This window comes from Oenanthe melanoleuca, chromosome 10 (assembly GCF_029582105.1).
Source record: "Oenanthe melanoleuca isolate GR-GAL-2019-014 chromosome 10, OMel1.0, whole genome shotgun sequence".
Lineage (NCBI taxonomy): Eukaryota > Metazoa > Chordata > Aves > Passeriformes > Muscicapidae > Oenanthe > Oenanthe melanoleuca.
In genome coordinates, this window is record NC_079344.1 from 18,423,377 (window position 1) to 18,450,553 (window position 27,177).

At 41.3% G+C, this 27,177-nt stretch overlaps 1 protein-coding gene and 1 long non-coding RNA gene across 2 annotated transcripts; one reads left to right on the top strand and one right to left on the bottom strand.

Moving 5' to 3' along the window:
* Positions 1–360: 360 nt before the first annotated feature.
* Positions 361–21,556, top strand: TSPAN3 (tetraspanin 3). The gene is made up of 7 exons (XM_056499388.1): positions 361–571; positions 10,719–10,910; positions 11,898–11,972; positions 15,513–15,614; positions 15,926–16,078; positions 16,320–16,403; positions 20,596–21,556. The coding sequence occupies exons 1-7, from the start codon at positions 509–511 to the stop codon at positions 20,686–20,688; spliced, it is 762 nt and encodes a 253-aa protein (XP_056355363.1). The 5' UTR covers positions 361–508; the 3' UTR covers positions 20,689–21,556.
* On the bottom strand, positions 21,141–26,762 carry LOC130257149 (uncharacterized). The gene is made up of 2 exons (XR_008841262.1): positions 26,258–26,762; positions 21,141–23,173 (listed from the first exon to the last, which is right to left on the bottom strand). It is a non-coding gene; the product is annotated as an uncharacterized LOC130257149 (long non-coding RNA).
* Positions 26,763–27,177: the final 415 nt, after the last annotated feature.

The window sequence follows — 27,177 nt, forward strand, 5'->3', positions numbered from 1 at the left end:
CCTGCCAGCCGCTCAGCTCTCCCGCCCTCACGGCCCCTCAGCGCCCTGAGGGCGCAGCCCCGCCATCAAACCGCCCCTCAGGCGGCAATCGGGCGCGTTTCCACTGCCCTCAGGAGCCGAGGGTCTCCTGAGGATGCCACCGGCTTCATGGGGCAGCTTTTAGTGGGAGCATGTGAATGTTCACAGTTCTTTGAAACCTGTTTTAGGACTGTAAAGTGGTCGGGAAATTACCGCTTCGGGTGCTGAACGCGAAGCAGAGACTGTGTTTCTTGGCACTCTGCGGGCTGGAGGGCAGCGCTGGCCGCCCCCTCACGGCACCGCGGCCGCCCAGGCGCTGCGCCTCCTGAGGGCGGGGCCGCTGTCTGGGGGAGCGGTTCGCCATCTTAGGTGCCCCCGCCCCCTGGTGCCACGTGAGGCGAGCGGCCGCCATCTTAGGCTGCCCGCGCGGCCGGGCGGTCACGTGCGGCGGTGCTGAGGGACGCGGGGCCGGGCCGGGCTCTGCGGCGCCATGGGGCAGTGCGGCATCACCTCCTCCAAGACCGTCCTCGTCTTCCTCAACCTCATCTTCTGGGTGAGTCCGGCGCGCCTCGCCAGGCACGGTGGCTCCGGGCTTCCAGGTCGGAGCCTGGCCCCGAGAGCGCTGCGGGCCTCGCTCAGGAGCCGGAGCTTCTCCTCACCCCCCCCCTCACGGATTCAGCTCATATTTAAACTCTTTATGTTTAACCGGCCTTCTGATCCCCTCGGCATGGTGTGGGGGTTCAGTGCTGGGCTCAGTATATTCCCTCGCAGTCCCTCCCCTGAATCCTGGGGTGGGGGGAGCTGAACCTGGCATTGAAGGTTTAACGAGCATTAGGGATCTTGGGTAGAGGCTCTTGTGGAACCGAATACAGCTTCTCTCTGTCGCGTTGTTGAGCTTTTCAGGTCTCTGGCAGTTTAATTTCTGTAGCCAGTTTAATTTTTGTAGTGTTCTTGTGGCCATCTCGGGTTTGCCGTCCCGGGACATGCCGAGCGCTGAGTGTGGGGCACCGCGTCCTCCTGTGCTGGGAGCACAAAATCAGGACTTACCTCTGCATTTATTTATGCTGCTCGTATTCCACTAGCCACGGCAGCACTGTAGTATTTATGCATCGCTGAAACCTCCCACAGCTACAGTGGCAGTAAGATAAAAGCTTACAGAAGGGGGACAGTAGATTACTGTAAATGACCTTTTTCAGGATGAACGTACAGGCTTTAGCTCGGCATTGTGTTCACTGTAATAATTGGCTTGTCAGAACAGCGTAACTCTTAAATAAAAGAAATCAAATGAAAGAATAGTCTGTAAGTTTTTAGGAATTCCCTTTGTGCATTTAGATACTGCATTTTTCCTGCTCTGATCCCAGCTCCAATAACAGAATATCTGTTGTCGCAACTGTTCAGAGATTTCATCTGAAAAAGTAATAATGGGTAACAAGCTGTTGGAACGCGAAAGTGTAGTTATATATAGCTGCTTCATTTACTATTGATAGTCATATAAAATCTTACTAGCGTTACGGAATGACTGTTCTTGTCTGAATTTTTACAAAGGAGTGCTCCCTAAGGGTGTCTGGAAATGAATCATGGTCAGGGAAAACGCATCTCTGTGTATTCTTACCGGAATTTGCCTATACAGCTGTTTTGGGAGAGGAGCAATGAAGGTGAGGCTGATTTGGCCTTATGTGGTGCAGGTTAGAAGTCTGTAATTGTGGCTGAGGTGGCCAGATTCTATTCTTTATTTTTAAAGTAAAAAGTAGTGACATCAGTCTCTAGGTGCAGCCCCAAGGTTGGAATCTGCTTTGTTGGGTGTGGCTTTTTGTTACATGCATCGTTGCCAGTGGCGTTTTAAAAGCTCGTCATACTTAAAAGTTTTTGGCTGGGCACGGTTTTTGTGAGTTGCCTTCTTGATGGCACCTTGAAGGAAATTTTTCTGTGGTTGCTGATACAAATGAGGCTCTGTTTGGAGTAAATGAGCACAAGTTCTGTGTGCAGTTTCTCCTCCCCCTGCTCCAAAAGCTTAGTGATAGGTATTGCTCCTTGTCTGCTGCATTTAGTAATTTAATTCCATGTTGGAGTTTGCAATTATTCATCTCATACAGTGATGGGGTCAAAGTTATTTTATGTAATGCTGAACTTCGTGCTTTACAATTTTTGATTACTTTTGAGACAAACTTGGCTTAATTTAAAGTTGTTAGATTGTATTTAGATAAGATGTATTTCACATCAGATTAAAATGTCATCGATCTTGTATTCTGTAAACCACCTCCAGCCTAAGAAGTCAGCTTGTGCTGATAGCTTTTTGGCAGATAAGTGGCTGGGTTGCCTGTGTTGGAACAGCCCTGTGGGTCATGAGCTGCATGTAGAATGAGGCAGACTTTCTGCAAGTGAGAGTTACAGAAACTAGTGGTTTTCCTTTCTTTCACAAGCTGGAGTCAATAGCTCATTTGTTGACTGAGTATGTTAACATTTGGTGCCTATCTAGTTGGCAGTGGGAGTGCTTCTGTGCTGTTACAGAAATCTTTTGCTTGTCATCCTTATGTAGTTCCAAAATTGATAATTAAATAACTCGGATTTCCCAAGACTTGACAATAGACAAATGCCTATAATTAGTCAAGCAACTATGAAATCTCCTTTAACTGCTTTTGTAAGTTTACTCTCTCCCTTTAAGGTTTCATATACCAGTCTTCTGTGTTATCACTATCTTCATGGTCACCTGTAGGAATAGCAAGTTGTGACTACACAGTGGATTAGAACTTCCCCCTTTGCCCTGTGGGTCTCTTACTTGTGGGAGGATGTGAATGTTCAGAGAGACTGTAGATCTGTCTTATGACTGAGATGTTCAGAAAATTATCAGTGCTGTAAAGAAATAGCAGAGATGTGCTTGTTATGCTTTGGAGTCTTGGTTCTAACTCCTACAAATCTCTTTCAAGTCTGAAAGAGGCAGATCAGACTTTGCTGACAGGTGACAGCCACTTACCATCTACAGCTACTGATTTCACTTCTGCAAGTTCAGTTCATTTTGAAGTCTTGTGCTATTTGTTAAATTTTAGTTGGTGCTATAAAAAGTCATTTATTGTCTTGTGAAAACTTCTTCCTACTGTATAAAATTCTTGCATTAATTGTACTTTCCTGCCTGTTGGCAATACTGCAGGATTTTTATTTTTCAAAGAAAGTAGGCTGTGGAAGCTGTTTAAAAGCAGGGCAAGTACTAGTTTATCATGTAGAAAGCTGAAGGAACTTTACTTACCTTTCCACATTATTGGTGTGGTATTTTGGCTGTTCAGCTGAGTTGTATTTTCAGGGGTGGAATGCATGCTTGAGTTTTGGATAATTTGTCAAAGAGTGCTGAAGTACTTTACCAAGAAATGCATTGATATGAAGTATCAGTTAAAACTTGCCCTCCTTAGATCAGGGAATGCTGATCTGATTAATGTGTTTCTTAGCCTCTCATTGCTGTGAGTTCATTTTTGAGTAGATATAACAAATGACAAAGGAAAGCCAATCCTTCAGCTGACCTTTACCTTGAGTTTGCACAAGATTTATTTGGTCAGCTGATGACTTCATTTAGGGGATGCTGAGTCTGTTAAGGAAGGGTATTGCATAGGAAGTAATTGTGATGTGAAAGACAATACAGCTTAGAAATAAAGTAATGTAACTTTTAATACACGTATCTTCACAATCAGCAAGATTTTTGTTACCTTGGTGACATGTTGATAATGACTAATTGAAAAAAAACCAAAAAATATGTACTTGAGAATAGCTTGCTCTTTGGGAAACCTCCTAAATTTAAAGTCTGCATAATTTTGAAAGAGAAATATATTTACCTGGAACAAATACCTAAAGACTGCTGTCAAATGTGTTTATTTGTGTACCCTTAATTTAAGGCTTCGTGGTGTGACTTGCATAATTCAGTTGAAACCAGTTTGAAGATGAGATGAAGAGAAAAATACTAAGGAAATGTTTTCAGTCTTAGTTTAGTTCATAGGATAAAATATTCAGAGTTCCATGTGGTGTTGCTTCAGAAAAGGGAATCTATTTTATATTCTCAAAGAATGTGTGTGCTTTGACAGCCTGCTCTGCTAAAGTAGTGCCAGATATTCTGTGCCTGCTGAAGTTTTTACTTTTCACGCTGTGTCCTCCTCCTTGGGCAAAGGAATGAACTCTGCTTCTACAATATCTTCAAGCCAGTGGTTGCAAACTATTTAAGTTGTTCTTGTAGTATTTAGCTGGCCTGAAATAATTTCTTTGAGAGTTCATTTGACTAAGCTGTTCTAAAAAACATTTTTGGTATGATTGTTTAGAGAAATCTCAAGTCTCTACTTCTGTAGAGCACAAATACTTCCTACGAATCTGTGCTCACCACAGTGCAGTGACCAGAGGATGGGAAATGGAGGATTTTCTAGAGGAGCTGGAGCAGTCAATGTGTATGTAATGTCTTCGGGGATTTCTGGTAGAAAAAAAATCGAAAATGAATCAATGGGAAAATTCATTCAAATTTAGTAGTAGAAAGGAAGATTAGAGCTCATTTTCTCTTACACATGGTAATAAACCCAGTAATTTCTCTAGTTTAGTGTGAGCTTGAGAACAGTTACTACTCTGGACTTTAAAACAAACTTCTTGAGAGTTCTTTGGTGATCAAAGACTGACTGATGGATGATCCCAAAGGTAACTTTGCAGGGATTACTTGACCAAAGACCTTTCATCTTGAAAGACAGTTGCTTCTGGGTGTAAAACTGGAATGTTTTCTGCTTCTACTACTATGGCAGTATGAAGTGAGTGTATCCTTCAGAATTGTGTAATGTTTTGGAATCCTATATGTTAAAAAAATTATCTTAATTAAAAAAATAAGGTTTGAAAACTCTCAGGTGTTGTGCCCTCTAATTGATTTTTCTTACAATATTTGAATATGAATTTTCAGATAGCAAGCAAGTGCTAGGTCTTGAATTTTAGTAATAAATGCTTTGATTTGCTTTTAAGCAACATGGTAGTGTCATTCCTCTTTCTTTACAGGATGAGTTTCAGGTCTTTGCCTGGGATTTTTCAGGATTTTTGGCGTCTAGTCTTGAGCTTAAAAGGTACGATACCTAACAAAACCACATTTCAAAGCTAAATGTGATACCTTTGAATAGTCCAAGGAATTGGTAATATCACTTTACCTGGTGAACTTCGAAGCACAGAGTGATCATCATTGTTGTTCTGCAAAGCAAGGAATCTGGGAACAGCAGAGCACCAGCTCAGGTTACAGCTCTGGTGGCTAAATAGGTGTAAAAGAATGGCTGTGTTGTTAACTTGGCTTCTAAAGAGGTGGAAGACTGCAGATGCACTGCATCTTGCAATTAGTGGCACTTCGGATATGTAATCTGAATGCAAAAGCAGCTGAGCTCAGCCTTTTGCTTTAGCCCAAAAAGCCTTTGAATTTGAGGTGTTTGTGCACTGTGTTACAGAACTGAATGTGACTAGTGGAGACAGAGCAGTCTGGCTTGCTTAAATTTTAGAGTTTGTTTGTTTTATAAGCCTTTAAGATAGCTTTAACTGTGTTATGGAGCTGAATGGAATTGCTGTCTTTCTTCTCCCGAAAGATTTTGTAAGACAGTTATAGCTCAGTGCTCAAGTGAAATTATTACTGATGAGAACAAAGGGAAGAGTGTCAGGAAACCATTGGTTCTAAGCTGGATATGCATCAGTATCAGGAAGCAGAGAAAATATCAAGTATGGGTGTGGGTTTGTTTGGGAGGGGAGTGGAGAGAGCAGTGAAATGCTGAAAAGACTGTAAGAGAAATAAACCCCAGAGAGATCCTGTTTGGCCTTTGAGGTTAAGGAAATACATTCTGAATAACAGAAGGCTAAAAGGAAGACTTAAAAGATTCTTGTTATCCCCTTCTTTTTATGACAGTAATGAGTATGAGTACTCTAGTGTTGGAAAGAACCAAAAATGTTAGAAATACCCTGGAAGTCAAATAATGGAGAAATGAGGAAAAAATCCCACTTGTTCAGGTACTGTTCTAAGAAGCCCAAAAATCTGGAGGCAGACCACAATACTAGTGTTTCCTGCTTGTGGGTAGGAAATTGGCTGGAGTTGGTGTGCATGGACAAAAGCCACTGTTAGAAAGGATAAAACTGATATAATTGTAGACTCTCAAAAATCTACTGAGTAGACCTGTGTTTTGTTTGTTTGTTTTTTTTTTAATGTGGTAGGCAGTGAGAACAAAGATACTCACACTTAACATGAGGGAAGTAATAGACATGTTGGGAAAATGGTCCTAGGGCAGGATCCAGACAGAAAAGCTGAAGGTTTGTTAGTGTAAAAGGCTTTTTTTCTTACTTTTTCCTTTGGTTCTTTTTATCTAAGATGATGTAGATGGTCTGTCAGAATCTATCATGGGTGTAGTTATCCCATGCATGAAAGATATTTATTTCCATAGTGGAATGAATAATTAGTTTGGGGTGGTGTCTGCATTGCTATCAACATTTACCAATCAGCAGTGGCAAAATTGGCAGCAGTAGGAATTTAAGTAGGAGTCCTTAAAAAAAATGTGAAATATTCCTCTTGCCTAATTGAATATCAGGTGTGTTTTCTCCTAAGATACAGTGCTTTGCTGCTGCCTTGATTTTTTTGTTCAGAGAGTACGTGTTCTTAAAAGGTGAATAAAACATAAGATTCTAAAGGGACAAATACTATTATTTAGCTGAGTTAATTGAAACAGTAGCACAAAAGAAATTCAGAAGTTCTGATATGTGTTTTATTAAGCTCCCAAAGTGAAGAGAATTCTGTAGCAAGGTGAAAGGTATGAGCATACAAGTGTTGGTCAGATTTCTTTGGCAGTAACATGATTAGGGTGGTGTAAGGAAGAATTTGCTTGTAAATGAATCCGCAGTGTCCGTGGTTGATAAATAAATGATCAGCGGAACAAGTTTAGGTATCTTACACTCATCATCTTAGGTAGCCACAATTTTGGCTTTCAAACTGCTGCAGTGTGTGGGCATTACTGAAAACATGAAAACAGTTCTTGGTGTGTTGCTTGGAAAAGGAAGGAGCAAACTGAATCCCTGAAACTGTTTCAAGGTGCAGCTAGCCAGAGTACAGCCTTGTACACCTCAGGGCTTGTGAGAGGTGAAAGCTGACTTGTGGAATAGCCCTGAGCTCACGGGCTGTGTTACAGCAGCCCAAAGGCAGCTCAAAGAACCTCCATTTTCACCTGAGCTTTCCTAGAATGTGATCAGTGATGCTTATCATTGTGTCATTGGATCTTCCAGTTTTCCCTCCAGTTCTTTGCATAATTGTTGCATAGATGTTCCAGTCAAAGCAGTAAAATCGATCTTTCTCTGAACTGTGAGGTCTCTGTGTCTTTGAAACTTGCTTCTGATGAAAGGATGTTGAATTGCTCAAGCTTTTTGCCACAAGCTGTCTTTGTTGCCTGTGCTTTTATATGATTGTTTTTAAAGGTTAACTCATCTTAAAATGAGTGTGCTGCTTCGGGTTCAGAACTATGAGTTGGATGCAGACAACTGTAAAAGGATGTGTGAATGCTGAATAACCAGCCATGTCTCTAGAACGTGCATGTGACCTGGCACACATACAGGAAATGCTGCCATCTCTATTCAGAGCATTGAGCAGATTAAGTTGGAGAATTCTTCCTTCAAGCCCTGTTTATCAAAGGCTTGTTTGAACCGTGTGCAGTTCATATATTTGGCTTCCATTTAATGATAGGGAATACATGATTGTAAATACAGTAGCTTTATATTCAATTGTCTTTGACTTGCTCAAGTTCAGACTTTGCAGATTTTCTGTTTAGTCTGCAGGATGGTAAACACTGAGGTACGGACTTTTTAATAATTTTTTAAAGTTATCCTTGTGTCTATACAGATTTTGGGTTCCTTAGATGATTCTTGTTTTGAGATAGATGGTTTAAGTGCATGGTACTAGCTCTGAAGGGGGAGGGACCTTGGGCCTGTGCAGTCCCATTGACCGAGCACCTCTGAGCAGCCAGCATAGGAGCTGTGCTTGTGTTCTGGCTTAGTTTCACCCAAAGTGACTCCTCTTACACAGTCCTAAGGCTATTCAGTGATGCAAGTCAGAAGTAGTAAAAGAAAATCATCAAAAGAGGAGCAAAATCCCAGCTAAAGCACTTGAGAGACCTCCTCCTTCCTGTTTTAGAGCAGGCTGAAATAAACACTGTGTCCCGTGGTTGTGATACCAGGTAGTGTTGCTGTTTTCATTGTTCTGTGATAGACTGAATCCTATACCTGTTCAAAAACAGTGTTCAGCTGTGATATGTGGAAAAGGAGTTGTAATCTTCACGGCTTTTAAACCTTGTGCAGGCTCCAGCAGGGACCTCCGCTCACAGGACCTTCCCTCCCTGCAGGTGACTTGTTGAAGAGGTAGCAGCAGTAATTCTGGAGAGTATGGTCACTTCATCACAGAGGCAGTGTCTGTTTCAGAAACACCAGTCCTCAACATTGTTCAGAAACAAAACCTAAGGCCCAGTGCTGTTGTAGATGATCAGTCATTATTGTACCATGTGTTGAAGGGATTTAATGAAGTCTTCAAACCAGGCAGCTTGTAATCTGTCTAAAAACTGCGAAAACAATGTTTCTTAAAATGCATGTGCTTCTTGAAGTAGGGAAGATAACACCTGTAGACAGATTTGATTTTTTTTAAGGCTAAACTCCTTTTACTTCAAATACATTCTTCAAATGTATATGCTTATGCAGTTTATGATCCAGATTTTTCTTAAACAAGGAGGAAGCCAATTAAATTGCAACAAAAGAAGACAAGGGAGTCCACAAATGCTTCTGATTTCAGCTTTGTGGTGTATATTCTGTGCCTGATGCCAACCACAGCTGTGGTTTTTCATCTGCCACCTTGTAACGTACCATATTTCTAACAAGCGTTTTAGCTCTTAGAAATAGGAGATTACATCACTGGCCTGCCATTCACATGCTTCATTGCTAGGCAACAGTTAATGTAATTCCATTGTTCAGTGGCACTACTTTGAATCTTTGCTTTGTGTACAAAAAGTGTGTCTGCATTTTGCCATGTTGTACCTAATATGGCAGGGTTTGTACAGATGGATTAGCATTTCAACATCTTCTGTGCAAGGGGATGATTTTGCAATAGCTTGTCTGGGAAAGATGTCTTGCTCTTGGTCTTTGTTACTGGATTTTCAGGTTTCCCTCCCCTTATATGTACATAGCACCTTTTATTGGATGAATGTGATGCCTTTAAGATTCCTGCAGAGTACACAATTACGTTTGCTGCAGGGAGCTGGAGAGGTCAAATGTATTGCTCAAATCCATGCAGATGATGATACTTTTGAGCTGGCTCATAATATCTTGGTTTTTTTTTTTACCTAGTGCTTCTGTAGCAAAATGCTGCAGGGTATGTTCTGGTAGTGGTTTGATAGAAGGGAGTTGCAGTGCATCCAGAATGTAGTGGCAAACAGGGCTGAAATCCTAGATACCTTTTGACTTGTGGCTTGTCTTGTTCTGTGCCACACTGAACAGCTTCCCAGGGAGGAGTTCCAAGACTGGAGACAAAGCCTTGGACAGCCTGGTCTGAATTAATTGTTGGTCCTGCTTTGTGCAGACACCTGGGCTAAGTGATGTCCTCCTGAACTGAATTACTGAGTGGGTCTCTGGCTGTACACTGGCACAATCCAGCCTTGCAGGAGCTTTGTGTGTGTGTGCCCTCCTCACAGTGCGGGGAGGGGCAGTTGTAATGCCAGGGATTAGAGGGAGCATTGGCTGGGGGCAGCCTGAGTGTTCCCCTCAGATTGGAGCTGCAGTGTTTGTCATTCCAGCTGAGTGAGCTCTTGTGCCCAGGGTGTGGGCTGGTTTGTGACAGGGACACTAGCTTCACAGCTAAATGAAATTTCCCAGGTGACAGCCTAGCCATTGCATATTGTGAGTGCGTTCTTTTACCTCAGCCTAAAGGAGATTGGGAGGTTGCAAAAGCCTGTCATGAAGCATTCTGACTATATTGTCCATCATTGCAAACTGATACTTCATTCTGCAGCAAGTGTGAGGACAGTCAGGAAGGACATTTGTAAAGCACAAACTGATAAGGCACTTCTATTTAAAAATTGGTGTGTCTTAGTTGGTTCCTCCAAGCAACAGTTGTCTCTCTCTCACTAGCTCTGCTCAGCTTAAAGATAATGAAGGTATTGATGTGTTTGGATCGGTGTAACTGTAAGGGAGGCAAGGTCATGGCAGATGGATGTAAGGGCTTTGTCTGACTGTTCATCTAGTTGCAGATTCATCCTACAGGGCTTATTTTGCAGTAACCTGAAGTAGCCTTTTTGTTTGTTTAAAAAGGACTGTTTTGTACAACAGTCCTGAGAACATCAATTTTGCAAGTTTATGGTACCATATTTGGGGCCAAATACCATATTTCTCTAGGTATTTGGTTCTGCCTTTTTAATAGTTGGTTGTTTGTGTTTTTCTGCCTGCTTTCTGGTTGGAATCAGATTTTTCCAGTGCTGTGAACCCTTCAGAAAAGCTGTTGTTTCAGCAGTTCATCTTTCCCTAGCAGAGGCTAAAGTTTACGATGTGTACATCTGTTTTATTCTAACAGCAGGTCATAGATAGTAGCTGGAAACATTTCTGAGGAACACTGCTTTATGATATTTGGTAAAGTAATTACCTTGCTGAAGGAAGGAAGGGCTGGGTGCTCCAAGGACCTTACCATGTTTTTATGGCTGTTACAGGCAGCAGCAGGCATCCTGTGCTACGTGGGAGCCTATGTGTTCATCACATATGATGACTATGATCACTTCTTTGAAGATGTCTACACACTAATCCCAGCTGTTATCATCATAGCTGTGGGAACGCTGCTTTTTATTATTGGACTTATTGGGTGCTGCGCTACCATTCGAGAGAGTCGCTGCGGGCTGGCTACGGTAAGTGCAGAGCTCCTACAGAAGCTTGGCCTGGGGAATATTTGGCTGCCTTCTCCCTTCAGAAACTCCTAAAATATTACTTAAAGTCTTTTCTTTATGGCCTTAAAAGTTTCCTGCTTAATTTTGTTAGGAACATCTTGTTTCGATTTTCTGTTCTGAATAAAGGTGTTAAATGAAACAGTTCTAGCAGCAGAAGGCGTCTCAGTTTTACCTTTTTTAGAACTGTGGTAATCTCATTAAAAAATGTAAAACCCATATGATTAAGTCATAACAGTTTTTAAGTCTCACTTTTATCTGTTGTGGTTGAAAAGCTGAATTGGAGGGAGAGAAGTGATTCAGGAGCCATGTTACATCAGGGTTAACTGAGGGCTGTCATAATGCCTGATTATTTTCTTCATGGCTTACTTGGGACACTTGGTTTGCAGTATTTTATGCCTTGCGTTTCCAAGTGTTTGAGCTGTAGTTTTGGTAGGAAAGAAGATAGGCTGGTATCTAAACTGTCCCCACAGCGGGGTTTGGGGCTTTTTTTGTTGAATGCTGTGTAGACTTCTTTAAAAGTGCTTTAAATATAGCAAGACAAATACATAGCTTGCTGTCTTTTCCAGCTGTTACAGAGCTTAATCTAAAGAAACATTCCCCTAGTCCATCTACCACTCTAAGTAACTGCCTGGGTAGCCTGTTTGATGAGGCATTCCTATTTATCTAACAAAGAAGATTGAAAGAAACACTTGATTAAAGACCTGCAGTATGGTATTTTCAGTACTAATGACAGCTGAGCTTGCCTGACTGGGCAGCTTCTTATTACTTGGTGAAGCTGTGAATGCTAAAGTGAATTCTGGGCCCATTTGGTCAATTTAAGTGCCTGCATTGAATTATCTGTTAAATTAAAACCTTGCCTCAAAAATAACTTTAAATAGAAAAATCTGCATGGAGACTTTTATCAGGCAAATGAATAAAACTATTTATACACACTCTTGTATTTTGCAGTTTGTGATCATCTTGCTCTTGGTTTTTATCACTGAAGTCGTGGTTGTGGTTCTTGGATACATTTACAGAGCAAAGGTAAGAACTTCTCCATTTCAGCAAATGTTTTGTTGTGAACTCTGACCATAGAATGGAAGTGTAATCTTTACTGTGTTTGTTTCTGTGGAACTGTTGGTGTTTAAGGGAATAAAATCAAGCATCTGAGCGGATTAATTTGTGATACCAGTAGCTTAAAATTGAAAACATCAATGCAGAGAGCTATCTTATAGGAAAAAATTACCTGGAACATATCATTGACAGTTAAACAGGAGAAGGGAGTCACAGTAATTGGTACTTTTACTTTTTCCAGATGGTCTTCTAATTTATTTATGCTTTCACTTTGTGAATGATTTAGGCTACACAGTGGTTGAACATAGGGCATATTTTTTGGATGTGCAATAACTTAAATGTCACGTGTTTGATGTGCAAGCTAACACTGCATAATAATAAAATGAAATAGATTGTGCTAATGTATAATTTCTAGCTTTACACAGATTGTTGACAGGGATTATAGCTAAACAAATTGCAACTTTTCCTACTGTTTGTTTAATGGAATTAAGAAGCAGGACCAGAAAAATTTCTACCAGTGTAATATATGGTGGAAATATACTGCATGGTATTAGAGATGCCACAGTGTAGCTTGAAGAAATTTCTAATTTGCACAGTTTACTGGGTTTTGATATGTCTATATATAAATTCTGGGAAAATAAAAAACCCAAAAGAGCAGAGAAGGCATTTTAGCTGTGATGTGGAGCATATTTGCAGTGTAGGACACTCGGGGATATCTTGCCAGCAAGCTGAGCTACAGTACTATTTTTCTTTGTATGACCTTTTGTGTCCTGTGAACAGCACAGGTCTCACTGGTTCAGCATTGCTCTCCTCTTTGCTTTTTCCTGCTCTCCTGGAACCAATGGGGAGACAGCTTGGAAGTAAAAGTGGTTGTTTTGCTTGGGTCCCAGGGAAGGCTGCTTGGAGTAAGCAGCTGACAACATGACCTTGGAGTGTTTGTGTGATAGACCTGGTGCATAACATTTAGAATAGGCTGCTTCAACAGGAGTGCTCTACTGGCCATGCTTGAGCTCAGAATGTTTCTCTCATGCTTTTCATTTGATTTCTGGTATTTTGGCTGTGAGCTGAGATGATCATTGGGGATTCTGAAGTTTGTAGTGGAAGTAGACCTTAGTGCTTTCCTCAGTGGCTTCTTCGATTCCAGGGGAGTAGGAATTGGGTTCTTTCATATTGATCTGAATGGATTCCTTCTGTTTCAGTACTCTGAGATATACTTCAGTGTGTGCAGGAATTACCATGGATCTGATCTGGACTAAGCTGCAGTCATCTTACTTAGTCATCCTGTAGTCTTCCATGTTCCCATCTTGAAGGGGTTTGCTCTTTTTCAGTGAGCAGTATTCACAGCAGATACAAGCAGATGCATGGATATTCCTTGTCCAACTGTGTGTTCCTGTTGCTTCTTTTTTTCTTGAACTGTCATACAGTTTTTACTGCAGTAGGTAATGCAGGGCTGAGCTTGGGAGAAGAGGGAAGATAGTCTGGTTTGGTGGCAGTGTGATCTTATGTTAAGCTGTTTGTGGAAGTCAGTAATTGAAAACTGAACCTTAAATCTTTGGAAAGGACAGACAGGTTTTGTTAGTAAAAATGGCAGTTTTCTAGTACCCTGCAGTATCTAACATCTTAAACTATTGTTTCAAGTGCAACAGAAATAAATCTATTACCACTGAGCTGGGAGGGAAAGTCTGCTTAGTCTTCTGATTATTTTTGCCAGGATAAATAAGTCAGCTTTGTGCTTTAATTTTGGTCTGTTGTTTCTGACGTGGTGTGTATACATCTGTGGGCACCTTGTTTTGGTTTTTATAAAGGCACCTGAATCATGTTAGAAGTACTTTGTGTTCATTGTACAAACTTCCAAACAAAAGGAAAGACTGAAGTCATAGCAGCTGTTGGTACCAAGTAACTTTGAGCATAATGCCTCAAGGAAGTGGCACAGTTCTCTGGTAAGATACCATTGTTGGTCTTAGAATCACTTAATTTTCCAGCGTGCCTCTGTAAACCTGTGTGTTGATCCTGCTCAGGCTGTTTCAGAGCCATGTAGAGCATGCCCAGGCTGTGCTGAGATGGACTGAGCTGCTGCAGAGCCTTCCAGCATTGGTCCTTAGCTGTAAAAGTCAGGCTTGGAAGTGCCAGGAGGGATTAAACAGGCTGGGCTGTTGAGGACCTGCTGGCTTTTTTCCTCTGGGTGGAGGGGTCCAACCCTCTTCATTTTTCATTAAACTTGCCAGTTAACTAGAGCTAGTGATTTCTTGTTGGATCTTACGGAATTTGCATGGTTTTCAGGCATGATGTTGCCCCGACTGAACCACAAGCCAAATGATGCACAAACAAGCACTGAAATAAATTATTTTTAAATGTATATGACAAATTGAACAGCTGTTTTGTTATGAGTTGGAGCTGTAAATCAAATTAGCTAAATCATCAAACAATCGATTTTAAACTGGTCTGAAACAAGTTGCCTGTGCAGGCTAAATTGGCTTTTATGCATACCTATCTTGAAATAGGCAGCATTCCTGAGGAGGGGGTGGTGGTGGAATTCAGCTTGTGCTATTGCTGCAGAAAATTCTTCTATTAAAGTATTTAAAGGAAGGATGTGTTGACAAGACCTTCCTACTGTAGCTTTCAAATCTGCAAAATATGCATGCTTAGTGCTCAGTCCTAAAATTACATTCCTTTTACATCCTGTTGAATGTGATAGAAAAAAAATCAAATCAGAGCTAATCTTAAAATTGCACAAAGTTTACACTAAATTGTGTATTATTTAAGTAATAGTTTACAGTGAAATATAGTACTTAGAAGGTTCTAGTAAGATTTTCTCCAAACTAGGCATCATAGAATGCCTTTTGAGGGGGCAGGTGGTGGTTCTTGTGTGGCATCCATTTCTAACACATGTACTTGACAGCATCTTGACTCACTTAGTTCTAAGTGAGTCCTAATAGTTGTAAGACCTATTGCAGTAAATGTTGCTGTACACAATGTACTGCCCTTGGGAAGCCCTGGGAGACTGGGGCTGAGCAGGGAGCTTGGTCACTGTAGAGCCAGCCTAAAGGCATCTTTGAGAATTTATTCACCTGTGCTTCAACCAGATGAGTAGGTGGTATGTACCTTGTGATCCCAATATCCTTGTAGTCTCAGGGGGAATGAGTTAGCCCATATGGTTGTTCTGGTTTTGGTTTGGAACTTTAAAGTAGAAAGGTGAGTACATGCTCTTGTGGAGAGCCCTTAACTTCATGAAATGTCTGTCATAGCATCACAAGAAAAGCATGTTCCTTTTCTGAGAGACAGTGCAAAGCTACTTCGCCTAAAATCTGGAAGGGAACTGGCTGAATTTCCCTTCTCCCTTAGCTGCAAGCAAAAGTCAGGTTCAAACTTTAGGAGGCTGTACCTCCTAAAGTTTCAGATGATGGGGAGTTACCTTGGTTTCCTGAAATGCTGTAGCTGGAAGCGAAATGGTTATCTAAGCTGTGCTACTTCTGCTGGTGAGCTAATGCAGTGCTTTCCTTCCCTTCCCAGGTGGAGGATGAAGTTGATCACAGCATTCGGAAAGTCTACAATGGGTACAATGGGACAAATCCTGATGCAGCCAGTCGTGCTATTGACTATGTACAGAGGCAGGTGAGACACACAATTTTCCACTCCTTTCTCTTCTTAAAACACAGATGCAGTTGCTCTGCTTGTGTAGATGGCCTTCCTTCATTCTGACAAATCTAGGAAATTGCTAAATGGACAATAAATAGACTAACTTGGTTAAAATTAATATTATGATATTGCTGATGGAGAGAAATTTTTATATAACTAGCTATCTGTCAATCTGTGCTTGTGTGCAAATATGTGGTACTTAAGTATTTTTCTGCAATGGAACATAATATACTTGTTCTCTTGGTATTGCAGTTAGAATTGAATTCTTTTCCTGTCTGATTTTCCAGCTGCGCTGCTGTGGGATCCATAACTATTCAGACTGGGAGAATACTGTCTGGTTCAAACAAACTAAAAACAACAGTGTGCCCCTCAGCTGTTGCAAAGCAGCCCTCAGCAATTGCACTGGCAGTTTGACCCGCCCCATGGACCTTTATTCAGAGGTAAGGCAGCCACATGCTTTCACTGACCATTCATTTTCTTTGGGGGAAATCAAAACTTGGGTGTATTTGCTTTAACAGAAAGTAGATGTGGTTAATCTTCTCTTTTATCTGCGAGTAATTTTCATCTATTTACTTTTTTTAGTAAAAGCATTATCTTTCTGCCCTATGTGATGCTTTTGGGGTTTTTTAGTGTGTTAAATATGGTTGCCAGATTGAAACATGAGAATTTTGCTTGTTCCAGGGTTGTGAGGCTCTGGTTGTAAAGAAGCTTCAGGAGATCATGATGTATGTCATCTGGGCAGCACTAGCATTTGCTGCTATTCAGGTAGGAGAATGTTCTTTATTTTTTAACTTCTTTCAAATTAGATCTAAACTGCAGTACAGGTAATTACAGGTGTGCACATACAGGTATTACCCTTTAACACAATGTGGATGTATATTCTGTTAGAGCTGAATAGTCAGTGTTATATGCAGTAGTCCACTCTGATGTGAATGGTAAATTATTTAGTGAAAACTTGATTTTCTAGGTATTAAGTATAAGTAAATGTCCTGTGATGGCATTTAACACTTGAAGAGTTGGCATAGTGTTAAATTTCTAATTTTTAAACAGCTTCGTGCTGTTTTAGAGGTATATCAGCTAACTATGCTTCAGGGGTACAAATAATGTCAGGACCACCCAGGAGATACACAAATGTTTTTGACAGTGTGCTCTGCTTGTGTGCAACTGAGCTTTGCCATGTGTCTTGAAGATTTCTTGGGTTTTGGACTTAAAGAGACTCTAAACTGAAGACCCTCCCATGAACCTTGTTACAGTTACCCTGGTCATAAAAAGGTCACTGAGGAAATAAACTAACATGTATAATAGTATTTGTTAAATTTTAAGGAAGAAAAAAAATATTAGAACTGTCTCCCAAACATATTTTTAAAATTGAAATTTTGAATTCTCATCAACTGGCAGATGTACTACATTGACATTATTTTCAGACTGTGACTGAATGGTCTCTGAGCAATGTAGTACATATGCTGAATCCTAGGAGACTTAAAAAACTAATTTCAAAGTTACTTTAGTGCTCTTAATAGCATTTGAATTCAGAAAGCATACCTGTCAAGTCTGACAATGTGATCACTTTTGTGTTCAAAAGCAGCTTTCGAGCTGGGTTGTATGTTTGAAGGTAAATAATCTTTAAATAACCTGTGAAAATAGGGTTCCCTCTGTTTCAATGTTACAAGGATGTACTCATAGTACTGTATACAGTCATGTTGAACTGTTCAGACCCAGACTACTTCAGCTATGGAACTTCAAATTTGGTGAGATCTGTGCTCAGTCTCCTCAAGGGAAAGTATAGTTTTAATTGTCTTTCTTAAAACTTTGGTTGTTAAAGCAATCCTTGGTCTGTTTGAACAGTGAAATGTATTTGTGTACTGAAAATTCTTTTTCACAACCATAGTTACTGTGACAAATTTTCATGTCAGAAAAGAAGTGTATTTTATGAAACTGACTGAGGTGAATCCCAAGAGGAGTCATTATTCTTAGTTTTGGAGTTTACAGGTTGATGAACAGGTCTGCCCCAAAATGCAGCACAGTTATAATCCTTTCTGGCCCTGGCCCAGAGTTTCTGACATGTGCTTGCAATGGCAGTGTGGCTCCTTGCACTCTTCTGTTCAAACTGTTCTATTATTAATCTCCAGAAATTTGAGACATCAGTTCTGACATCTTTGTCTTTGGCATGCAGAATTCAAGTAGGTACTTGGCCCAGTTCTCAAAAAAATGGTCTGTGGGCTAACTGAAAGGGAGACAGAATGTAAACTTCAGCACGTGGCTGCAACTTGTAAACTTACAGGAGTAATTGTTTTTCTCACCATTTGGTGAATTTTGCAGTCTTTCATATGCTGGCTGCACAGTCCCCTCTGAACAGATTATTTTGTTATGCAATGAGGCTGTTCAAAGTTCATTACCTCTCATAGCCTATAGTCAACAAATTTAACCTTCATTAATTGCTTTAAAATTAAAAGACTGAGAGTATTTTTGCAAGGCTTGAAATTTATGAACAACTTAGTCTTTTCTGCATAGAAGTAATTTTTGGTATGTTCATGTTTCAGTTACCATGGGGATCTTCCAGTGTGCAATAATTCCTGGTCCCAGCCACAGTGACAGCTCAGAACTATTAATAGATAGGAGGCAAACTGAAGGGAGCAAAGCCACAGCTTCTGTGGCTGGTGATTACTTACAAAGGGCACATGTATATACAGCCAGTGAATTGTTGTACAAAATTGGTTGGGGGAAAGACTGAATAGTTATTGCTAGCAGGCAAATTAAAACCAAAATTAATAAAAGCTAAACAAACCTTCTGAATGCAAGAGGTAGCTAAACTTTTCTGAAAGCTGTTGAAGAGGAGGATGCATGGATCCTTCTTCAACACAGATGTCTAGAATTGCTGTTCACAATATTAAATAGCAGCTAAAAAGAAACAGACACAAATGCCTTAAAATGTTTACAGGTGCTAGCAGATTTTTAATGACAATGTTCTCTACAAACATTATTTATTGAGGTATGTGAGTCACTTCTTTGTTTATAGTGAATTCTAGGAATATGCTCAGAGACCTCCTAAAGGATATAAATGGTTTAAATAGTAACTCAGAAGTTAATTGCACGAGGTTTTACTGTAGTACCTGAATGTTTGAGATTTAACACAACTGTATAAATTAAATGTCTGGAGGGAGTCATTGAACAGGGTTGTCTTTGTGCAAATAACTGTGAATGTTCTGGGTCTACTTTTATTCATGAGATGTACATGGCTAGAATGAATTCTAGCAAAAGGCTAAAGGAGGTATTGCTCTGCATCACACTTTTCATTTTACCCTGGCTTTAAGCAGCAGAGAAGTTTTTGTACTTTAAGGCTTTGAGCCTTCTTGAGAGTTCTGTAGCCACTGGCAGCCATCACAAACTCCTCATTTTCCAAGTCTGACTGAAGTGGGTTGAGCTTCCTCACCTAGAAGGACTGTGTCCATGAGGAGTCACTCTCTCATTGTTTCCTCTTGCTCTGGCATGAATATATCAACCTGAGCACCCTGCTGTAGTTGATGTCCCCTGCTTATTGCAGGAGGGCTTGAATGGATGGCCTCTAAAGGTCTGTCCCAACCCAAACCATTCCTTGATTCTGAGATAACACATTTAGGAGTCAGTCTGTGAGCTGGGGGCACCTGAGAGAAGAAAGGGGCTGTTTTTAACAACAGCTGAAGTGCCATACTGCATTACTGTCCATATGCTTTTCACCCTGAGCTGGTGTCTGCTATAGATCCAAAGTAGATAATGCACTGCAGACAAAGAAGAGTATTGATCTTTACAGCTTTGTTCTTTTCCAAGAAATTAGAAGCTCATACTAGAATTTCATCATACCTCTTCCCAATCACTGTGTACTTAGATTTAGGATTTTTGAACGTTCTGTTTTCAGTCTTTCAGCAGACTGGAGTACTATATTATGTGTACCATCATTCAGTTTTAAAACGTGTTACACATCAGGTGTTTGCATTTGTACTTTAAAGAAGTCAGTAATTCTCCTTTTGTCCCAGTACTGTTTTCACTGGGCTTTTGCTGTATCAGAGAGGAAGATCTACGCTTGATAGTCTGCTCACCAATTTCATTCTTGTTTGCTTTTTGTCCAAGGGGGTTTTTTGTGGTGTATTTTTGGAGTGGGTTCTTCATTAAGAAATCAAGTTACCTTCAGAGTGGTGCTTTATAATCCAGAGATAGGACAAGAGCCTCCTGAAGTATTTGTATCTGTGCATAAACTTCTATGCATACAGCCAAATCAGTACAATCTCATACTTTACCAGAAGCTATTGCTATTTACCAGAAGCTATTACTGCAGACCACAGAACACAACACAGTACCTGCTATTTTTTTAGTTGGTACAGCCTTATTCTACCTTCAGTAAACATGCAACTTCTTTAAAATATCATGCCTTGTATCTCTGATTATTCACATGGTTTAAATCTTGTAAGTGGACATGGGGATCATACCCTAAATCCTGGCAAGCATGCCAGCACAGTTGTAATACTGTGAATTTTCACTTCTAAAAGTGAATTATTTGCCTTAGATTTAAGCCTTCTAATATGACATGTTCACAGAGAGAGAGTTTTATGAAATCTCTTTCAAAAGCCCATTCTCATCATAGCAGTTAAGCTGATGCATTTGAGCTGCACTTGGATTTTCCATACCACACATGGTATCTGAAAATCTGAACCTTTTATTAAAAAACAGTAGGAGTTTCTTCCATCTGAATCACTTAGGCAGAATACAAGTGGCTGACCAAATAAAAGTTTTGTTTAAGGATGTCTGTGATAATCTTGTAAAGAAGATGAGGCTGAAGCTTGCAGCAGGAGCCAGGGCTCTTTCAGGAGCAGTTTTGGTTGCCATTGATGTTAATTACAGTCTCAGAGCATGCTGACAGTGTGTGCTGAGGTTGAGTCTCTCAAAGGACTTTGTACTCAACTTGTTCTCTGTTTTTTCTCCCTAGCTTCTGGGTATGTTGTGTGCCTGTATAGTTCTATGTAGGAGGAGTCGGGATCCTGCCTACGAGCTTCTCATTGCTGGTGGAACCTATGCCTAGAAGAGAATTCCAACATGCAGTTCAATCTTCCCCACTCCTGTGGAAGGTGGATGGGCCAGGCTGACTTCCATGGCTTTCTGCCCCAGGCTTATTCCAAGCACACCTTCAGACATGAGGGCAGCCGCACTGTGCACTGGTGACGGGCAAAACAGCAGCTTTACACAAACCCATAGAATTACCTGTGACTTCCACTGTTTTAGCCAGCTATTCATGTATCTAAATGTTTTAGTATGCTAGTAAACTTTCTAATTTCAGAGCCATTTGCAAGTTAAGTGTGATTTGGTTGATACGAAAGTCAAAGGATGTGTGCCTCAGTTGGTAGATTACCTCTAAGCATTAACTGGCTGATTCTTGCATATAGAGAGGATGTCTTAAACCTTCACTACATGGCATTTTTCTGCCCAAAGTTGTACAAAGGAAGCCAGCTGTATTTAATTTGAGAAGAAAAAATGTTTTAATCTTGCCCCTCACCAGTGTCACTTTTAAGAAAGAAACACTTAAGTCCAGTATGCTTTATATATAAGGAAATTGTAAAAAAAAAAAAAAAAAATTTAAAAAAAAAACCTAACCGATTTTAGGATTATGTGACTGCAGTTTTGACCTTCAGAGATTCAGTCTTTCAAACATTAGTGGTTTAAAATACAAGCTGGCTTTTCAGGAGTATAATGTATGCACTACTGTTCTATAATGAAATATTTCATTTTTCTATGAAGAGCATTTTATGTGTTGAGTGAACTGTTAGACTGTAGACCTTCAATTGGTTTGGAAACAATGTAGCTATGTAGAGTAGCAGAGTAGTATGTGAAAGTGATCTCAGCTGTAAATAGTAAACCTGATTAAATAAATCTCTGTATATCCTCCCTATAAACATGTCTTGTTTTCTGTCTAAGATCCCAATGTATTTGGTCCAGTGGAGTGGGTATGCCAGACACACAAATTGTGGAAACAACAGTTTTGGGTGGCTTCACTTGAACAGATCTGTATTTATGCTTTGCTGGAAACCTGATTGTATTGTATTTGTTCTTTTTATTTGAAAAAATTGCAGCAAAACCCAGAACAACAAACTTGGCTGAGCTTGATGGAAACTTAACATCTTGTGCGTACAATTAAGGAAGAATCTGTTGCCTCTAAAAGTGGGTAATGAATAGCTTTACTGTAACTGCTGTATGTTAATTATGCTTTAATGTGTCTTGCATTATTCAGATGCTTAGTCACTGCCCTACTTTCAGTGTCTTCAGGTTCCTCCTCCTTTGCAGAAGCCAGGAGAATTTTTACCAGTTGCTTATGTACAAAGCAGACACACTCAGCTAAACTGACATCAAGACAATCTCAAATAACTGAAGAAACATCACACAGAAAAAGAAAATCCTAATGTGTGTACATTGTTGAGGCCAATGTGGCTTGTTGGGGATTTTTCTCATTGCTGTTACACTGCTGTAGAAGTGTACCTTTGGAATTCTCTTAACTCCTAAAGGTGGGTTTCAAATGATACTTGGTTGGAACTTAGATTTTCATTCTTATTACAGCATGTGGATCAACCCAGAGGCCTCCTGAATGTGGCATCAGATTTCCCAGATGTGGCTGCAAGCTTGCTCACTGAATTTGATTATCTTCATATTGTATTGCGTATTGTAAATGTGGAACTAATAAGACTGAGATGAGCCTGGCTTGTAAAAATAGATGTGGAGAGGTTTTAAGACAGACCTGTGTTGCACAAAATAAGGCTAAGGCTGCTTAAGAAGGTGGTCAGCTCTTAGCAGCTGCAAGGCAGAAAGAAACTCCAGTCATGAGCCTGCACATAACCCTTTGAAGTGAGGATAGTCTGGGGGAGATAACAGTGCAGCACTTGTTAGTCTTGCTGAAGGCATGGATTTGAAGTACAGGTGACTTGACAGTACTTGAATGTAAATGTAGGGAGTCTGTTTCCTCTTTAAAATGCAGAGTATTTGTGATGGAATGTGGAAACTACTCAATATTTTACAACTTTTTAAAAATTAAGCTAAGCCCAATTGAACTTTTAACTGCTGTGAATTAGTTTTTTCTAGGAACCAGAGAATTTCTTGAATTGCACAGTTTGTACTAGGTCTTGGATGTGTGAATAAAGTTATGGTGGTGTTTGGGTTTTCTAAAATACAAAATCAAACTTCACACCCCCCCCACACTTCCCCCCAAAAAGCCAGCCAAGCACAGACTTGTAAGGATCTAATACACCATGTTTTGTGTGATTCACTGAAGCTGGGAACAATGAATAAACTTTGCATTAGAGGCAGGAGTGTTGGTATGGCTGTAGTTTGGCCTTCCTAATTAATATATTCATATCTGACAGTGTATTTTAGGGGACAAGGGATGATTTAGTTTCATTTTAGCTCTTCTTTTCCCCTGATTCCTTTGTCTAGTCTTTTAAGTTCTGCATCAATTTCTCCTTGGCTCTCTTGTAGCTGAAGAGTCTTGAGGGGGCCATTCTCATGAGCCTCTTCTTAGTGTGCTGAAAGGCAGTAAAGCACAGAATTGCACTGCACTGTACCTCAGTCACTTGAATAGCACTGAGAACAACACAACCCAATTAAAAAACCCTGAAGGCAATTCTAATCTGTGTTAAACCCCTCTGGGTCAGGCACGGTTTACTGCTGCAGGTGAGCTCCATGCCTGTGTGCTCCATGTAGATTCACTCAGTCTGAATCATTTCCTGTGCACCATAAGAGGCTCATGAGAACTGGAGGGTCTAATTCAGATTGTAGTAAAGCATAATCATTCATATTTGCCTTATCAAACCAAGAAGTGGTCTAACAAGCTCAATTTAACAAAGTTACTGAAAAAAAAAATCTGCCTTGATAGCCAGAAGAGGACAGCTCATGAGATTCTTCAGTACTTGCAGTTCCAGATGAGATTTGAGATAAGTGCTTGTGATAATAACATCAGTGATAGCCTTCAGAGTACAGTTAGTGGGGCTTGTAACTGACTTAATCTTGGGCCTGAGACAAATCCCTCTGGAATGCACGATAAGTCTGCAAGTGCAGTGGATTCCTGTTCCCTGTGCTGTGTCCTGCAATAGCAGCTCTGGGGTGACTGCAGTGTTTGGAGAATGCCACCTGAGCCTCTGCCCTGCCTCTGGCAGTCTTTGCTCTTGGGTTTCACCCTACTGACTGGGGCAGCTGTCCTTGCTACACATAACAGGTTTAATTTTGCTTCCGTGGCCTTTTTCAAAACACACGTTGGTAATCTTTCCTTGCTGATCTCTGCAGCCTCTTACAGCTGATCTGTTTCCCCTGGAGCTGCAGTGAGCAGTTGGAAATCTCTCTTGGGGGCAGCATCTTTTAAACCATCATGTCTGCATAGGCTGTGGCTGAAAGGCACAGAGCAGACTTCCATCTGTGCTGCATCTGAACTGATGGGAACACAGAGCTTCCTCTGCCAGACTATTGGTGTGATGCAGTGCACTATAAAGTGGCAGCAGAGCTGGTTGCTGTAGGCTGTGCCTGGCTGTGGGAGGGTAGGTGCTGGCAATCTTAGCCTGTTTCCCAGCCCTGCATATCAGTCTCATATTCCTGGACTGCTTCAGCACCAATCTCTCGTGTCTGTTGTGATAAGCGGGTTTGCTATTTGTCTATCCAGTTTTGGGGCTACTCTTCATTTAATGGGATTGAGGAGGAGAGAGCAAGAGAGTGGCAGGTAGCAGAATTATGTTGCTGCTGATCTGTTGAAAGTCTGGGTATGATCTGATTTTTTGTTTGCCTGTGCCCTACACAGCAGTAGTGTAAACTGCCCTTCTACCTCCCCATGAAATGATTATCTGCTAAAAACCTACAAGGTAGTCCTGAGGTAGTCCTGCAGCAAATGGTGCTTCTTTCTGTGCACCATAACACACAGTTTAGTGTTTAAAACAAGGCTAAATTGCAGGCCACTTGTAACTAGGAGGAGGTGCTAGGGAAGCACAGCTGTACAGCTGCCTCATGGCCTTGTGCTGTACCCTGGCCATGTTTCATGTCCTGATAGCTGCCTGGGGTGGCACAGGTAAATATTAGATTTGTCAAACTGCTCCTTTATTTCTGGCAGTTGCCTTCACAGTACAGGTTTTGTACTTACAATACATATTCAGTCCAGGCATATGCCTTTGATTTAGTCCTTGTGACTGCAGTAATCCCTGCTGGCTCTGTGCCTGGCAACAGCTGTTGCTTCTTTTGGTGCCTGGACTCCAGGACAGGAGTCCAGTTGTTTTGTATGGGATATTTACACTGTAGATAAACACAAAGTACACTTTATTAATCATTTAAAAGCAGAGCTGAGTCTCTAGATTAAGTGTGGGCATGATCTTAAAGCTGCACAAGTGAGATACTATCAGAGCTCCGGTCTGGGGACCTGTGATTTGGTGATCCTTCTGGAGCAAGGAAAATCTAGTGATATGCACTGAACCACACGTTTTCTCTCACCTGCTTCTCTTGACCCTGAATGCTAAAGATATGTCACAGCTTTTGAGTTGAAACTTCTTCCTCTGCCAGAGGAAAGCCTGCAGACTGGCTAACATGAGCCACAGCAGTGTAGGACCATGGAGCTGTTCTTGTTGCCACTCCAGAGAGCAGCCAGAGAAAGCCTTGCTTTCATTTGGATGTGTGGTGCTTCAGGGACCAGATCTTTTCACCCATTTCAAAGAATAAGCATTTTCCAGGATAGCTGTCCTGCCAGACCTTTGCTAGGTCTGGCTGTGACTGAAGAACAGGAATGCATTTCCCTCATGTAAAAAAAACCACGCAAACCACTGGCAGTTGTGGGACTTGACAATATCTAGGATGCCTTGCATGCAAAAGCAGTCTGGTCTAGAAAACTGCTTCTGAAATGAAGTTCTGAAGTTTCTCCCAGCTGGCCAAAGAAGCAGCAAGATCTGCTCTTACCTGAATGAGTCTGCCATTGGATTGCATTGAACAAGTCTGCCAGCACATGAGGTGTGTGCAGAGGTACTGTTCACACGTGCTCAGCTGAGAGTAGGAGAGGGATAAATTGAGTCCTGTGCCAGCCTTTCCCAATACACGCTGTGGAACTAAGCACTCCTTGTACTTCCAGGGCTTGGAGAATGCCCCAGCCTTGGGAAGCATGCTTGGTGCTAGTAGCCTTGCACTCTGTTTTTGCCCTTTGAGTGCAATGTCCATTTTGAAAGCTTAAATCCAGCGTTTATCCTGATAGCTTTATTTCCCCCTGTACAGTAATACCTTCAGCATTAAAAAATGGTGCATTGAGGATACGTTACAGACACTGAGGAAACATAAGTTAAATTTAGAGCTTGTGCTGATAAGTGCTGTGGTTATAAAAGCTGGCACAGGACCCTACAGAGCAGGGAGGATGCGTTTCTCCAGATGCTTTCTCTCCCTCTTTGGTTTTGAATCCTCCCATGGCTGCTGAATTGAGCAGTGACCTAGTAAAGCCTTTAGCTGCCACTTAGCAGAACAAAGTCACTGTGGCTGTAGTCTCCCTTGCTCACCCCGGGCTCAGACACAGGAAGGGCTGTGCAGCCCTTCTCCAAAGACAAAGCCCTTCTCACGTCTATCAGTGCATTGAAAGCTTTCCCATTCACACTTACGGTAGCGTTCTTATCCTGGGAAGGTTAAAGTTCACCAGTTTCCCAAGAAGTTCCTCCATGGACTGTTTTGGCTTAAACATTCAGAACAATTCTTCTTTAGATGCAGCTGTTGAGCATTTGTGCTCTTGCAGCGTGGAAGGGAATGCACTGAGCTCCCCCACACGCTCCCTGCACTGAGTGCATCTCATGTGTGCACCCCCTTCCTCAGAGACGGCCACTCCTATTGCAAAACAAGCACTGCGTACACAATAGAATTTGTCCTTTGGTACGCGATTTTCCAACAAATATTGATCCGACCACCACCCAGAGCTCGCTTGTTTAGGCTGGGTCTGGAGCTGAACAGTCGCCAGAATGCTGAGCGTGCCAGGAGGGTTTTCAGCTCGGGGTCAGAGTGGATCACAAGCTCCCCGTGATGAACGGGGAAACTGCGCGGTGAGGTGCGACTTCTCCAGAGTCACACCTTTGCTTCACAAAGCCACTGATTTATTCAAGGGTTTAGCCTGGGTTGCTTGAACAATCCAAGTGTGTAATCCGACACGCAGGAAATTTCATTCAAGTTTAGGCTGGAATGTCTTGAGCTGTGCTGTGTGTCCATTTACCCTGAGGCAGAGGCTGCGGCAAATGCCTGAATTTCAGTCAAAGAGAATTCAAGTCAAAGCACCTCATGCAGCTGCACCTCATTCAGGATTGCACCTATTAACACACTGGTTACCTGTTACTTGTCTATGTCTGCCTTGATTTGGTGAACATTGCTGTTTTATGTTTCCAGATCTGGTTAACACTGGCTTTTTTTAGATCTGCTAAGTAAAATTCCTCCTGCTTTCAAACACCCTCTCGGGCTCCCTGCTCCCACTCACCTCCGGTGGTTTTTGTACTCTCAGTCCTCAGGATGGATGATACGTGGCGTCCCTGGTTATAAA